Here is a 17,494-nt window from a genome sequence, read left to right on the forward strand (position 1 = left end):
GATTGGTTGAAGTCGCGGGAAACTCTGGTTATTGGTCAAATTTGCGGTAAAGTTGCGGCGATTGGTAAAAAATTGCGAGTCGCACCAAATTCACGGTGATTGGTTGAATTTTGCATGAATTTTTGCGATCACGACATTGCAAAATCCTGGAGGGACTGTATATTGTCCCTGTAAGAATAACCTTTTACTCAGCAGCTTCATTGCTTTGATCTGTGGTTGGGTGGGTCAGGCCCTTCAGGTTCACTTCAGGTGAGAACGCAATCTGACCCAAATACAGGAAGTAAACTACAAACCTGCACCATCAACCTTGCACACAATTTATAGATTTATATATGATTTAAGGGATGATAACTTTCAGATCCATAAGGCCTCTGACACACCAAAGGAAAGGCAGTCGGACTGATCAGTCTCCCCGAGTTGGTCCAAAAAGTGCCTCAGAACACACCGAAGTAACGCTGTCTTGAGCATACGTTCTGCGCATGCTCAAGACGTAATATGTCTCCATAACAGGAGGCGGCGCTAATCTGAATTGTCGGCAAAAAAAATGAAAACCGGCAGCTGATTGGATGAACGCGTCACATGGGTCTGGCTGCTCCCGGATTTTACAGCTGAGCATAATGGCGGCTCATTCAGAATACAATCTCATATTTTACAAAGATAGTTCACCAAAACATGCTTCTGAAAACATTTTAAGTGAGAAATAGGCCATACAGTTGCTGAATCTGCCCGCCCTCCGACCCAGCAAGTCAGGTCGGACAAAATGAAGGCCGACGGAGATCGGCACGGAACACACCGAACAACTGACCTCGCCAGACTGTCCGACAGCTGATTATCGGGTTGGTGTGTCACTGGTCGTCTGTGTGACATCATCAGTCTGTGTGACATCATCAACAGTGAAGCAAAACCAGGAAACCCAAGACGTTATAAATGTGGTGTTGCTCCATTATTTCTGAGACCAGAAGTGTCGGCAGGTTTCACTCAGATATTCTGTCCAATAAACAAGCGACTGTTTCCACCATGTGACATTTGGTAACTGTGTTTGGTGCCTTTGACAAAGTGCAGTGTGAACGCAAACCCAACCAAATAAATAAATGCAAGAATGCTGCAACGCCACCCCTGGATCTGGTGTCTGTTGAGTCTGGTGAACTATAGCTGTGAAAGCACCCTTACATCAGGGGTCTTCAACGTTTTTTAAACCAAGGACCCCTTAACTGAAAGAGAGATGGAGCCGGGACCCCCTACTACATGTGTTGTATACAATTAAGTTGCATATTAAACTGGGCCTACAAAAGGGTGTAGGGTTGCTTAAAGCCTTTATACACACCTTTTTTTGCATATCTACTATGCTATTCAAATAATTATTAATTATATAAATAATTGTTGGCATGACTTTATATGTCATCTTTTAATGTTGCTGTATCTGTGGATGGCTACCTTACTCTGATAGGCCAGTAAGCAGAGGGGATTTATATTTGCTAATAATATGTTTTTAATTTTTGAAAAAACTTTCAAAATTAACAATAATTTGGAGGCCCCCCTGCAGTGACTCTGAGGACCCCTGAGGGGTCCCGGACCCCCTGTTGAAGATCTCTGCCTTAAAGAAATGATTAAACCTCTTAGGTAAACAGATTATTACACTAAAGTAAAACAAATATAAACTCATCTGAAATGTTGAGTTGTAATGGGACATTGAATTGCAGAACTGACGCAATAAAAAAAGCTACTTTATAGTGACTTTCCTCTCTCTCTCTTTAGTCTCTCTCTCTCTCTTTATTTGGCCCTACATTGCTAATGATATTCAGCAGACGTCATCACGTTGTACTTCCCTCCTTCCTGTCCTGTGGTTTCATGTATTTACCGAAGATGTGTCCTCAGATCTCAGAAATGACACTTGTCAGTTAAATGTTACCATAACCAAACACATTGGGCATCATTTCTTAATAAAAAATGCATCCCAAAACTTGAAAATGACTTTTTGAACCAGAGAACTCTGATCCTCTCAGCAGAACATAATAAAACTAACTCCAGGAAAGAGCTGCAAAACACAAGGTATCTCACCTTCTTTGACATATCTGGTTTGGCATAATAATAATAATGGCACAATATCTTCGGACATCTTGAGAAACCGTAGCTGCACCTAACTTCACTTACTGCTTACCGTGCTGTGTAGATCTGTCACTATGCTGCTAGAAAACTTTTGGTAGATATATATTCAGTAATGTAACATGTACTGTACTGATGCTGCTGCTGTCAATGTGTCTTGGCAACAATTTGTGTAAAACTGAAAAATGTATAAATAGCATTTATTCACAGCTTGGTTAAAGACTTTCACACCCCACACCGCAGTTCAACAGTTTGGTCAAAACAGGAAATGCTGAAATTGCTAAGCCTCTGTCCTGACTGACAGGTCCTAAAGCATCCCCTGCTTTATAGTCTATTTTAACATAAATTAAAATAAAATTGGACCATAATTTACTAAATGAACATCATGCTGTATTAAATAACACTGGAAACTAGTGATTGAAACCATGAACTTATTATGAAAATGTTTACTCAAGTAAAAAGTAGGCTCATATTCTCATAGACTTCTATAGAAACTTCTTTCTGGAGGCAGTGGAGTCTCCCCCTGCTGGACATTACAGAGAATACATCTTTAGGGAGCTTCAAGGTGATCCTTTCATTGTTTTCTGCCCCTACTGTCTCTTTTCATAAGATCAGCAGCCTGTCCCATAGACTTTATATTGTGATTGAGTCACACACATTAAACTACAGAAGCTTTTCATCTCGGACAACTTTTACAGATATTAAAGTGCTCAAATTATGCTTATTTTCAGGTTCATTATTGTATTTAGAGGTTATATCAGAATAGGTTTACATGGTTTAATTTAAAAAAAGAAAACACCATATATTTATTGTACTGCACATTGCTGCAGCTCTTCTTTTCACCCGGTGTGTTGAGCTCTCCATTTTAGCTACAGAGTGAGACATCGCACTTCTGTTCCATCTTTGTTGGGAGTTGCACATGTGCAGTACCTAGGTAAGGACTACTAGCCAGTCAGAAGCAGAGTATGAGGGCGTGCCCTGACAGTACCTAGGTAAGGACTACTAGCCAGTCAGAAGCAGAGTATGAGGGCGTGCCCTGACAGTACCTAGGTAAGGACTACTAGCCAGTCAGAAGCAGAGTATGAGGGCGTGCCCTGACAGTACCTAGGTAGGACTACTAGCCAGTCAGAAGCAGAGTATGAGGGCGTGCCCTGACAGTACCTAGGTACTAGTAGCCAGTCAGAAGCAGAGTATGAGGGCGTGCCCTGACAGTACCTAGGTAAGGACTACTAGCCAGTCAGAAGCAGAGTATGAGGGCGTACCCTGACAGTACCTAGGTAAGGACTACTAGCCAGTCAGAAGCAGAGTATGAGGGCGTGCCTTGACAGTACCTGACAAGGACTACTAGCCAGTCAGAAGGACTAGGGCGTAGCCACAGTCCTAGGTAAGGACAGAGTCAGAAGCAGAGGGAGGGCGTGCCCTGACAGTACCTAGGTAAGGACTACTAGCCAGTCAGAAGCAGAGTATGAGGGCGCGCATTCTGACAGTAAGGACTACTAGCCAGTCAGAAGCAGAGTATGAGGGCGCGACAGTGGTAAGGACCTTGACAGACAGTACCTAGGTAAGGACTAGTAGCCAGTCAGAAGCAGAGTATGAGGGCGTGCCCTGACAGTACCTAGGTAAGGACTACTAGCCAGTCAGAAGCAGAGTATGAGGGCGTGCCCTGACAGTACCTAGGTAAGGACTACTAGCCAGTCAGAAGCAGAGTATGAGGGCGTGCCTAGGTAAGGACTACTAGCCAGTCAGAAGCAGTGACCCCTGACAGTACCTAGGACTACTAGCCAGTCAGAAGCAGAGTATGAGGGCGTGCCACAGTGGTAAGGACTACTAGCCAGTCAGCAGTTCCAAAGTGACCACGTTGGTCTCTGAAGTAAAGGCTGGACTACAATAGAGCTGTTTGGAGCAGTTGGTGAACAGTGTTTTCTGTTGGAGATGGTAAGTCCCTTTGGGGGGGACTTTGGGCTTTTTCACTTTGTAAACCTATAACGTGCACAACAAAGATATAACACAATAAAAGAAAGGGAAAAAAACCAAAAAAAGCACAATATGAGCACTTAAAGTCCTCCTCTAGATGTAAACGATGTGAAAAATATTCTGATTATTTAGTTAAACATGGTTTTCCCCCCACATGAAAAACAATCCTTTGTAAAGTAATAGTGTAAAGTAGTTCAAACAATCATTCATTTATACATTCAACCTTTATTCATCTTCGAAAGATCATTGAGGGGCGGCCCTCATCTGCAATGTCATCGAGTCAAATTACAAAAACGGAACACAGGAAAAAAAAGCAAAGACATCATTAGAAAAATAGAAAGACAATAAAACTTTCTGAATTGGAAAATACATAACACGGTCTCACAGCAGTTTGTGAAATGGTCACGTTAGTTTTATTCAATTGATTTGTGTACACGGACACATGAAAACGTTCATCTCGTTATTTTTCGTGGTGCTCAGCGCACACACACATGTCTGTATTACTATCTTTGTGGGGACTTGTCATTGACATAATGCATTCCCTAGCCCCTTACTCTAACCTTAACCATCACAACTAAATGTCTAACTTTAACCCTCACCCTAACCATAACCTAATTCTAACCCTAAAACCAAGTCTTAACCCTCAAACAGCCCTTTAAACTCGTGGGGACCAGCATTTTGGTCCCCACGAGGCTGTGCAGACCCCACAAGTATACTGTAGTCCCCAGTTTTTGGACCAACGAACACACACACGAACACACACACACACGAACACACACACACACACACACGACACACACACACACAAAAAGATTTTAACAGCAAATATGACTTGGACTTTCATTAATCAAAAAGGTAAAAAGTGTGTTAATTACTCTCACAGTGGAACAGCACCTTAAAGCTTGGGCTAAGCCTCTACAAACTTAATTACTTACGTTCATCGATACCACACACATCGCAACATGGCGTTCATGGGAAAATGTAGGATTAGCTCTATGAGCAGTGTGGCCAGATAAATATTACGTTTCCAAGCCAAACACACACACAAAACCGCCCAAATTTCTTGGCGAATTAAGACCCAGAAAAGACCAAACTGGCAACATTTCTGCAGACGGCTGATTCAAACAGACGCAGCGTTCTTTGCTGCTTTCATCACCGGCCAAGTTGACTGGTAACTTTACAAGGTTACCCGCCAAAGTTACCTTTTACCGGCATTTGGCGGGTGTTAATTTAAAGCCCTGGCGACAACCCAAATGGCTTTTTGTAGCATTAGCCTCATCCAGCTCATTTTCTGTAGTTTCTGTAAGGTAAATGTCTGCTCCAGTGCTTAGCCTCTACAAGTACAATTATGTAAAGCGAGAACAAACTGGGAGTTTGCAGGTTTAAAACCAGATTTGTTTTTTTTTCCCCAAAAGGCACAAGTGATTTGATTTTAAGGAAGTGGTGTAATTTGTTCCAGGAGTTGGGTGCACTCAAAAATCAACCAAAATTCAAACAATTTCAGATTAAGAAATAAAAGTGAGATTAGAATTAAGAAGAATTACAATTATAATACAATAGGATCAACCTTATAAAAATAGAACTAAAAGAAATGAAAGTTAAAGCCTTTAAAATACCGACTGTCTGCGTGTAATTCTGTGTGTTGCACAAGTGAGACCTATTTTTAACAAGGATATTTATTTTCTTTACAAAACCTCTCAGTACCCGGTATTTTAGAACAACGCTTCCAGTTACTGCGTCTATTAAAACCATCACAAAAGATGCAAGAGCACCCCAGAGTCTCCAGAATCAGCCTGCAGGGAGCTAAATGCTGCCTGCTGAGAGATATTTCAGTTATCTGCATGTATCACGGCAATATTTACACACAGAGACACACATGGAGACATACACACACACACACACACACACACACACACACACACACACACACACACACACACACACACACACACACACACACACACACTTCAAAACAAAGCACTTCAGTTAAAGTCTGCTTCCTCACAAAGTTCCCTTCTGGGAATCAGACGTCGCAGGTAGTGGATGGAAAGGTAAACACTGTCGAGGAGCTTGGGTGTGTGTGTGTGTGTGTGTGTGTGTGTGTGTGTGTGTGATACATGCAGGTAATGTGTTTGTGTGTGGAGAGGAGGCAGTAACGTGGCACACGGGGTTAAAAGTCCAAACCATCCCAATGAAGGAAACGCCAGCGACTGTGTGAGCGGTGTCAACAGCGTGACCACTTCCACGCTCCGTTTCTAACACCGCGCAGGTTTGTCTCAAGACACCTTCGAGAAACTTAGATTTATTCTCTTATAAATAGATGTGCATCTTTCCCCCTAGTCTACGACCATGCAGGCTACATCCACACTGCTACATTTTCATTTTTAAGCGACGTTTTCAGACTAAAAACGATCTCCGTCCACACAAGAGTTTTAGCTCGCTAAAGGAGACTTTTAGCGTCAATAACAACGCCAAAGGCACCTGACCAAGTGTCCGTATTTAACGCGATGGGAGTGAGAACATGTTGCACGTGGCCATTCACGCACACTGGGCATGTGCGTGCCAGTGTAAACAAGTAGCAGATGAAGCCTTCCATGATCGCGCCCCCCCCCTCCTCCACACAGCTGCTAGTAGCCAAGGAGGACACTAAAAACCTAAATATAAAAAAAAAACCTGATGGACTCTTCAGAAGAGGTCCTTATCTTCACTTGAGTTTCTGCGCGGGAAAGTCACCGGACGGCACAATCTTCTGAACATAGTCAGACTGAGATATCCAGAGAGAGGTTGTGTGGAGCTGAGAGTCTTCATTAGCTCCGTAGCAACTCATTTGGCAACGGCTCGAATGTAGCCGACGTTGATTGATACAAAAAGTTACGCACTAAAGCTTTAAAAGGTGCAGTAGGTAGGCCTAAAACTTATAAAACTAGCTTTCTGTCATATTTGCAGAAACTGATCATATGTAACATGGAGGTGGTCATTTAAAAAAAATAAAAAAATCCGGCTCCTCTGGCACCACCTAGACCTAGGGCTTTGGCTAAGTCCTGGATCTTTGCAATCCTACCTACGGCACCTTTAAGCTCCAGATGTCCGATGACTAGAGTTAAAAACCACCAAGGTGGTAAAAATGTGGCTTCAAACTGGATAAAAACTGACCGTAACAAAGCGTTACATTGAATAAAATGAGAGGTTTCTCTGGGTTTCATAATCGTACAATAAGTCCACAGCGCCATGGTTATTATTGCGATGCAAAGCCTGTGTCCTGACTGACAGGTCCTAAAGCATCCCCTGCTTTATTGTCCGTTTTAAGATAAATGGGAGCATCATTTACTAAATGAACATCATGCTGTGTTGAAGAAGACTTGAAACTAGCGATTGAGACCATGAACACATTATGAAAATGTTTACTGAGGTAATAAATCAAGTGAGAGGTGGCTTCACTTTCTCATAGACTTCTACAGAAACGGATAGCTGAAGCTGCTTGCAAATAATTGGTCTGCTGCACGGTATCAAGAGATTCTCCTCCCCAGAGTCCAACTCTACAGACCGGTGGATCAGAGTCGATGCTTTCCGGCGCTATTCAAAAACTCAACAAGCTCTATTCAGCGGATGTGGCTGCCGTTCAACACACAAGTTGATGTGAAAGTTACATTACATACAAGGTTGTCTCCCGTTTCATCGCTGTGTTCTTGCAGTCCTTTGAAGTAAAATCCTCAGACAGGACACGCGTATTAATAACTGTTTTCATAAAAGCCGTTTCTCAGCTTCTCTGTCGGTGTTTTTCGGTCATCGCTCAGTGGTCCGTCTCCTCCATCACCTCCAGCACCACGGTTCTGGGTCCCGTTAGGATCAGGCGGCTGACAGCACGGTAGTCCAGATCGAGAACATTGAGACTGTTGACCGAAACCACAAACTGACACACCTGCAGGTAAAAGAATAAATTTAAGATTCAAGAGGTTTATTGTCCTATGCACAGTGCAGACAACTTACACCATGCAATGAAAAGCCTGCTCTGCCAGTCTCTTTACACAAGGAATAAAAAAGGAGAATACTACAATAAAGCTACAGGGTCCTGACCAGGCGTCAGTATGTGACAAATTGGGGCTTTAAATGACTCGTAAAAAAGCTCAAAATGCTTTGACATGACATGCGAAGTGTACTTAAAAGTGGCGTGCTATTTATAGAGCTTCCCATGAGATCGCGTTGATGTAATGATGTCCAACTCATTTCAATTGCACTGTCTACTCACAGATCACTCAGAAAACTCTGCTAAATGAACAAATAATCTTCAGTTCCTAACCTGGCCACTAGATGTCATATCCACATAAACTATTTAAATGAATGGGAAACACCCAACATCGCTTACAAATTCAGCTCATTTGTGCACAACAAAACCTAGGAACTTGTTATTCGATTTCACTCCTTTTGGGTACACCAAAGGAAATAACCGTCTTCTCTTAACTACATTTCCCATGATGCCTACCTTCATCCCAGCAGCGGCAGCTGGGCCCCAGGACTCCACAGCCTGGACGTGACACGGGCGGTTTCCTCGCACCACAAACCCCCAACCCACGGCATCGGCCACAATCTGGAGACACACAGAGAGACATTAATCTGCAGCAGAAAAGTAAAAAAAAAAAAAAAAAAAAGGGAACTGATTTCAGCAAGAAAATAGTTTGTGAAATATGTGCTAAATGTGGAGGAGGGTCTGGCTAGTCCACACAGCACTCCTGGATGGGAGAAAAATAAATAAATAATCGGCTCTGGTTTATTGGCATTTCTTTAAACCAATCACAATCATCTTGGGTAACGGTAAGCTGTCCGGGATGTCCTCAGGTCAAATCTGACCCATTTTCAAACAGTTTCTATCAGAAATTTGGGTTCCTTTTCAACGGTTCCATACAACTATTACTCTTCACAAGTAAAATATATGATCGGTTCAATACTTTCATTGAATTTGGGTGTTTATAGCATGTAAAGAAAAATTTATAATAGAACGATAAAAAACATAGCAAATTTCAAAAACATCGTAAAAGTTGAGAAAAACATGGGAAAAGCTTAAAAAAAAAAAAAAAAAACAGGAAAATGACAGAATCTTCAAAAAAAAAAAAAAAACAAAAGTGTCGAAAAAAAAAAAAAAAAAAAAAAAAGACTACCAAAACGTTGGAATTTTTTTTACATCTTGACCCAGAAAGTTGCATGGTCGACGGGGAAGACAGCACAAGGGTTAAAGACGAATTGATTATCAGAATAGTTGGCGATCACTTTTTGTCTATCATCTTATCGACTAGTCGTAGCAGCTCCATTTCCAGGCGGTTGTTGAATAAATAAGAGATGCAGAGTTTATTTGGGTCATTTAAACTGCAGTGTATGTTGTTAAGATTTCATGTTGCTGCTGCTGACAGCTGCGTTGTTTTATTGGCCAAGTATACTTACATACACAAGGTAGGTGTTAACTCTTTACATTCAACAAATAGACATGTAGTAGTGAGTCATAGAGACATACTTTACAGTAGAGACAATAATATACATATAGGCACATAAACATAATATACAAAAATTCAAATGAGACATAATATCAAGACAAGTACACATGGAGTGGGATGTAACTGTGAAAAAAAAGTAATAGTGCAAAGTAGTGTGCATGATGCATATTGGTAGCCTGGGAAAACCCTGATGAACTTCCGGGCAAATTTGAGATTTGCTCTGCAAGTCCATCTGGCCCATTCAAGCCCATTTCCATCTTCCCAAATCGAGGGATTGGTTCTTGCTCTGATTGGTTGGGCTGTGAATGAACCTTCAACCAGGCTAGCACATTGGGGCATTTACAAGCCTTCACAATCTCGCAACCCCTTCTCAGTTTAACGAAAATAAAGGCCTTTCCGGGAGGGACTTCCGGGTCATGGCTGAGTGAAGACGTGTTTTAGAAAGCTCCTCAACATTTCCGTATTATTTTACATTTTCTACAATATAATTACAAAAAAAGGCCTTTCCCACTCTCTTAACTATCTTAACAGGAGACATTACCAACGTACTGTGAATATTTTCTTGATGTAGGGTCCTCCGGGTCTTTGCAGCTCTTCTGTGCTCACTGGTCTCTTCAGGACTAAACACCAAAACAAAAAGGAAAAAAAATCTGTTTGTGTGTTTTATTTCATCACCACTTAAAAACTGTTGCAAATAGGATGAATGCGATATTAACTGCTTTCAACTAGAGATGTTCCGATACCAGTATCGGAAATCCGATGCTGCCTAAAATGCAGGTATCGGTATCAGTGAGTACCAGAGTTTACGTACCGATCCAATACCACGTAATGTAGCCTCGAAGACGAGCTACTTTAAAAGTAGTTTATTCATGTTCTTTTTGACGTTATGACTCAATGTCAAACTGGATAATGAAAGAGAAGTTCTGTGGCGTTCATTGTATGCGTTTGTTCAAGTTATATACTTAGTTCCATTCCAGCACTGGATAGCGTTGTTGAATACCGCGATAACAACAATAATACTTGTTGCTAAGAAACTGTTATTGAAGTGTCCTCAGTTCTGCGTTTCTGCTGCTCTCAGTATTTGGTGAACTAACCTGATTTGGGGCTGTAGAGCGGGGGGGAGGAGGGCGAGTTGTTGGGTCTCCTAACGTATTGGCTGCCTTCGCTGCAGCTCCGCAGCCGGGCTCCTCTGTCGCCTCCGCCTCCTGCAACCGCCTTCACCTCCTTAGATGGAGCCACTGGGGGGGGGGGGGGAGAGAGAGAGAGAGAGAGAGAGAGAGAGAGAGAGAGAGAGAGAGAGAGAGAGAGAGAGAGAGAGAGATCAGATGAAAAGTTGTAGTTAGAGATGGTCTGATACCACTTCTTTGCTTCCCGATACAGATTCCCATACCTGAACTTGCGTATCGGTCTATACAGAGTACCGATCTGATAGCAGTGTGTTAAAAAATACATATATTTTATTATGTTTTTAACAGCAGTGTACTAATGCGGCGTTCCTGGCACAAGTTTTAGCCCGCAAGTTACGTGGTGGCGGAGTTTAGAAAGAAAAAGTGAGCATCATACGGCGATGACAGTTAAGTTTAGGCACCAAAAGGACCGGTTAGGTCTTGGGGAAAGATCGGGGTTTTGGTTTAAAACACTCCGAAGGAACAAACGTATTTGGTTTTCACCTGGAAGTGATCTCCGATCTCCAGCTTGAAAGCGTTGCGTTTCATGTTGATTAATTTCTGTTGGATATTGAAGTTGATAAACACATTTTTTTGGCATTGCTGGCCGAGTGGCTCTATATCCATGGTGGTATTAAAAGTTGATTTAATTAATGCATGTTTTGTTGTGCATAATCAAAAAAAATAAAATAATCAAATCTCACCCTGGTTTTACACCCTTACAACTAAACACAAAACTGACCCCGTTTTGTGTTTAACTTTCTCAATTCATTGTCCAACAACTGTGTTCTTGTTCAAACATGCCTTGATAACAGCCAATGCTTCCTTAAATAGCAGAGATAAGAAAGACAAACAGGTCACAGTGTTAACGGGGGGGGGGCTGACCTATGCTCCAGATGCATGGACCAAATGCCCGCCAACTTCCCTTCTGATCTGTCTAAAAGCCCCTCTGATAATCAGATAACTGCTCTGGTTTGAACATTGCCTAAAAATGAAAATTAAATGTTGTGCTTTACTGTTTTTTGTTGGTTTGTTTTTGCTGTGGTTTAGGGAAAGTGTGGCTTTGACAACTTTGGTTGACACCATCCTCCCCTAAATATGACAGCGAAGCAGGAAGTAAGGTGAGGAAGTATAAAAGCGAGAAATGTCCTGGGCGCTTATTTTCGAGTCCTACTATGGCCACGCCCTACGAAGCAGCTAGATTGGTTGGGGTTAGGACCTGTACAAATGGGGTTACGTTACCTTGTGTAAGCATGGACGCCTGGCCACTAGTATTGTGCAAATGCTGTTGAAGGCGGGTCTTGGCGTGGCCATAGTAGGAGATATATATATATATATATATATATATATATATATATATATATATATATATATATATATATATATATATATATATATATATATATATATATATATATACTTCATGAGGTAGTCACCTGAAATGGTTTTACCTTCACAGGTGTGCCTTGTCAGGGTTAATTAGTGGAATTATTTCCCTTATTAATAAAAAAGCAAAGGGTGGCTACTTTGAAGAATCTAAAATATAAGACATGTTTTCAGTTATTTCACACTTTTTTGTTAAGTACATAATTCCATATGTGTTCATTCATAGTTTTGATGCCTTCAGTGAGAATCTACAATGTAAATAGTCATGAAAATGAAAAGCATTGAATGAGAAGGTGTGCCCAAACTTTTGGCCTGTACTGTCTCTGTGTGTTTTTATATATATATATATATATATATATATATATATATATATATATATATATATATATATATATATATATAAAATTTTAAAAAGTGTCTAACTTTTCTATTCATGAAAAGACATTTAGAGTTGACTTTGTGCAGGTAATATCTGGCTGTTAGTATGTGGTTTATTCTCTCATTTTTCAAAATTTGGGTATCTTTGAAGCAAATTGCCTAAAAATAACATGGGTTGTTCGATAGAACGCTCTTCTCATTGAAAAAATAAGGATCAGATGATTACTTTCATAGAATTAAAAAAAAAAAAAAAAAAAAAAAAAATCTATGAAAATGTTACAGCATTTGAAAAAAAACAAACAAAAACTATGCAATGGTTCCTACACAGTATCCGGACTAAACGTTGACAGTCCGATTATACACTCAATCGTAACTACTTATCGAAATAATTCAACATTTCAACATTTCAGCTTTTTGTTTTTTTTTTTACTCAAAAATGAGGTAAAAAAAAAAAAAAAAAAAAAAAAAAAAAAGTGTAAAACTAATGGGAATAAGTTGATGTTAGTGGTATATCCGGAGGTAGTGAAAAATGTAAAATATAACATTTTGGTCATCTTTTTCCAACACTTTTCCTGACGTTTTTGTCACTTTTTTTTCGATATTGTCGTCACTTTTGGATGTTTTAGATGCTTTTCCGATGTTTTTGTCAATTTTTTTCTGCGCTTTGACATTTTTCTTGGTTTATTTCCAACATTTTTGTCACTTTTTCAAAGTTATTTTATCTTTTTTTCCCCCCAATGCTATAAAATTTTAAAAAATATCTAAAACTAATCATTTATTTTACTTGTGAAGAGCATTGTATGGAACCATCCAAGTTAATTTATTTTTTGACAATTTGGTTGAAAGAAAACCCACATTTCTGATATAGAAGCTTTTTGAAAATGGGTCAGATTAGACCCGAGGACAACAGCAGGGTTAAAAGCAAATAGGTTTGAGTTCTTATACCTGCTGTATGAGGTCCCATCTCTCAGTCGATTATTATCCAATTGCTCGGAGAAGAGAGCAGCCAAGGATGAATCCAGAGGAGGAAGAAGACTTTTAAATGGCTTAATAAACAAACAACAACAAAAAGACAGAAGGACAGTCAGTCAGTAACAGTTCTCTGGCTTCAAATGAGTCTCTGCTACCAACATGTTTTCTTAAATCATCTGGAAAGGTAGTCATCTGATCAGAGAAGTGTGTGTGTGTGTGTGTGTGTGTGTGTGTGTGTTAAATATTAAACCCTTGAACACACAAACTGACCTTCGGCAGGAGGGAGGAGGAGAAGGAGGAGACCCATTTCAAGCTGAATTTTTCCTCTCTGTGATAGCAAAGTAATGGTAACAATACACAATTGGCGTACCGCTTTTTAAAACTTACATTTTGAAAATGTTTCAAAGCCCAAGTCCTGTGTTCATTTATCTATAAAAAATCTTTAAAAAAAAAAGTAGCCACCCTTTGCTTTTTTTGATAACTCTGCAAACCCTTGGTGTTCTCTCAATGAGCTTCATGAGGTAGTCACCTGAAATGGTTTTACCTTCACAGGTGTGCTTTGTCAGGGTTAATTAGTGGAAGTTTTTCCCTTATTAATAAAAAAGCAAAGGGTGACTACTTTGAAGAATCTAAAATATAAGACATGTTTTCAGTTATTTTACACTTTTTTGTTAAGTACATAATTCCATATGTGTTCATTCATAGTTTTGATGCCTTCAGTGAGAATCTACAATGTAAATAGTCATGAAAATAAAAAGGAAACGCATTGAATGAGAAGGTGTGTCCAAACTTTTGGCCTGTACTGTATATATATATATATACATATATATATATATATATATATATATATATATATATATATATATATATATATATATATATATATATATGGTTTGAGATTGAGATTTCATTTCAAAGATAAGAGACAGACAGACAGACAGACACACACACACACACACACTTATATAAGGAGTTGTAGAAGCCTGGCTTCTTGCAAAATCCTTCCCTTTAGCTTCAGCTGAGCCGTTTGTTTGAGGATGTGTGCGTTGTACTTTTAATATCTGAAGCAGAACGGTGTGTTCCCGAGGAGGCTGAATAATATCAATGATATCTGTGTTTAACCTTTCTGCTCTATCTGTTGCTCTGTGTGTTTCCCTGCTGATAGGATTATAGATTTCTCCATTAAAAAAAAACCTCTTGCATTGAGCAACTTTAGCAAAAAGCTTTTTTTAGCTTTTATACAAACAGAGCCCTGCAAACAAGATGTGACGAGATCAGTGGTTCTAGATATACCCGGGCCTCAGCCTGGTTGCCATGCACACGCTGTAGGAGGCTGCAGCTGCGGAGGGAAAGGAAACGCAGGGATTAGTTCTGCTCTGACGGAGGAGAGTCAGGACAAAGTCTGTTTAAAGCCGCCGATGGTTCCTTTCTCTGCCTCTAACCGCGGGGTTTATGCAGGTTTCAAAAAGTCAAATATTAAAGAGCTCATATTCTGCTCATTTTCAGGTTCATAATTGTATTTAGAGGTTGTACCAGAATAGGTTTACATGGTTTAATTTTCAGAAAACACCATATTTTTGTTGTGCTGCACATTGCTGCAGCTCCTCTTTTCACCCGGTGTGTTGAGCTCTCTGTTTTAGCTATAGAGTGAGACATCTCACTTCTGTTCTATCTTTGTTGGGAGTTGCACATGCTGAGTAGGTAGGTAAGGACTACTAGCCAGTCAGAAGCAGAGTATGAGAGCGTGCCCTGACAGTACCTAGGTAAGGACTACTAGCCAGTCAGAAGCAGAGTATGAGGGCGTGCCCTGACAGTACCTAGGTAAGGACTACTAGCCAGTCAGAAGCAGAGTATGAGGGCGAGCCCTGACAGTAGCTAGGTAAGGACTACTAGCCAGTCAGAAGCAGAGTATGAGGGCGTGCCCTGACAGTACCTAGGTAAGGACTACTAGCCAGTCAGAAGCAGAGTATGAGGGCCCTGACAGTACCTAGGTAAGGACTACTAGCCAGTCAGAAGCAGAGTATGAGGGCGTGCCCTGACAGTAACTAGGTAAGGACTACTAGCCAGTCAGAAGCAGAGTATGAGGGCGTGCCCTGACAGTACCTAGGTAAGGACTACTAGCCAGTCAGAAGCAGAGTATGAGGGCGTGCCCTCTCATATATAGAGGTTTTCTCCTCGACGCAGCGGCCGCAGGTTCGACTCCGACCTGCAGCCCTTTGCTGCATGACATTCCCCCCTCTCTCTCCCCTTTCATGTCTTCATCTGCCCTGTCAATAAAGGCTAACAACGCCAAACGAATTAATGATAACTTTTATTTTTCTATTTTATTGAAGTTTTATTCAATTTTGTAGCATTTGAAAAAAAGAAATCAAAATGGTTTTAAGATTATTTTTGGGGGGCATTTTAGGTCTTTATCCATATAGGACAGCTGAAGACATGAAAGGAGAGAGAGAGAGAGGGGGGAATGACATGCAGCAAAGGGCCGCAGGGCGGAGTTGCGTCAAGGAGTAAACCTGCTCCACCAGGTGAGCTACCCAGGCACCCTCAAAAAGTTTTTAACACCGCATCCTGACTAACCTTTGTCTTTGATCCTCTGATCTTAACTATTAGTCAAAATAATTCACAATTTCAGATTTTTGTAACTCCAAAATTAGGTATAATGTCATATAAATTAGCTTCATTGACCTAAATTTAAAAAAAAGCTTTGAAAAAAGTGACAAAAAAAAAAGCCAAGAAAGGTTAATTTTCAAACTTTCAACTTTTGACCCAGTAGGACAAGTTAATGCTGCACAAAGGTTAAACAGATATCCAGTGTTTATTTGTAGAAAAACAAACATGGGAGATTCTATCAGAAACGGACATTATCTGTCCTGGTGAATAAATGGTGAATAAAACTAGTATAATCCAAAATAGACAAAAAATGGTTTCTGTGAGTTGCGCTTTAAAGGAATATGTAATTTATTAGGTCCTTGGATGTTTTATTCTTAATTAAAAGCACTTTTGAAAATTACAAATCCTGAAAAATGGTCCGTCCTCAGCCAGATTTTAACTACCTCGTCCGTAATTTTGTTATTCTTCCATCCATCCATCCATCTTCATCCGCTTATCCGGTGTCGGGTCGCGGGGGGAGCAGCTCCAGCAGGGGACCCCAAACTTCCCTTTCCCGAGCAACATTAACCAGCTCCGACTGGGGGATCCCGAGGCGTTCCCAGGCCAGGTTGGAGATATAATCCCTCCACCTAGTCCAGGGTCTTCCCCGAGGCCTCCTCCCAGCTGGACCTCCCTCCACCTAGTCCTGGGTCTTCCCCGAGGCCTCCTCCCAGCTGGACGTGTCTGGAACACCTCCCTAGGGAGGCGCCCAGGGGCATCCTTACCAGATGGCCCGAACCACCTCAACTGGCTCCTTTCGACGCGAAGGAGCAGCGGCTCTACTCCGAGCTCCTCACGGATGACTGAGCTTCTCACCCTATCTCTAAGGGAGACGCCAGCCACCCTCCTGAGGAAACCCATTTCAGCCGCTTGTACCCTGGATCTCGTTCTTTCGGTCATGACCCAGCCTTCATGACCATAGGTGAGGGTAGGAACGAAAACTGACCGGTAGATCGAGAGCTTTGCCTTCTGGCTCAGCTCTCTTTTCGTCACAACGGTGCGATAGATTGAATGCAATACCGCACCCGCTGCGCCGATTCTCGGACCAATCTCCCGCTCCATTGTCCCCTCACTCGCGAACAAAACCCCAAGGTACTTGAACTCCTTCACTTGGGGTAAGGACTCATTCCCTACCTGGAGAAGGCATTCCATCGGTTTCCTGCTGAGAACCATGGCCTCAGATTTAGAGGTGCTGATCCTCATCCCAACCGCTTCACACTCGGTTGCGAACCGATCCAGTGAGTGCTGAAGGTCGCAGGCCGATGAGGCCATCAGGACCACATCATCTGTTATTATTATATTCTTGTTATTTAAAAAAAGAGAAACTTTAGGGGGTGAAATGTTGGTAAAAATGTCTTTTATTCAGGCATAAAATCATGCTGA

The 17,494-nt window shown here is 41.1% G+C and overlaps 1 protein-coding gene across 2 annotated transcripts; it reads right to left on the reverse strand.

Moving 5' to 3' along the window:
- Positions 1-7,464: 7,464 nt before the first annotated feature.
- On the reverse strand, positions 7,465-13,969 carry LOC114568727 (DEP domain-containing mTOR-interacting protein-like). 2 transcript variants are annotated; one of them, XM_028598385.1, is made up of 6 exons: positions 13,850-13,969; positions 13,436-13,536; positions 10,655-10,798; positions 10,110-10,180; positions 8,558-8,662; positions 7,465-7,996 (listed from the first exon to the last, which is right to left on the reverse strand). In XM_028598385.1, the coding sequence occupies exons 2-6, from the start codon at positions 13,452-13,454 to the stop codon at positions 7,868-7,870; spliced, it is 468 nt and encodes a 155-aa protein (XP_028454186.1). In that variant the 5' UTR covers positions 13,455-13,536; positions 13,850-13,969; the 3' UTR covers positions 7,465-7,867. The 2 variants fall into 2 exon arrangements, with proteins under 2 accessions (XP_028454186.1, XP_028454185.1); XM_028598384.1 differs by having other exon boundaries at positions 13,733-13,969.
- Between the last annotated feature and the right edge of the window lie 3,525 nt (positions 13,970-17,494).

This window comes from Perca flavescens, chromosome 14, assembly GCF_004354835.1.
Source record: "Perca flavescens isolate YP-PL-M2 chromosome 14, PFLA_1.0, whole genome shotgun sequence".
NCBI classification, from domain to species: domain Eukaryota; kingdom Metazoa; phylum Chordata; class Actinopteri; order Perciformes; family Percidae; genus Perca; species Perca flavescens.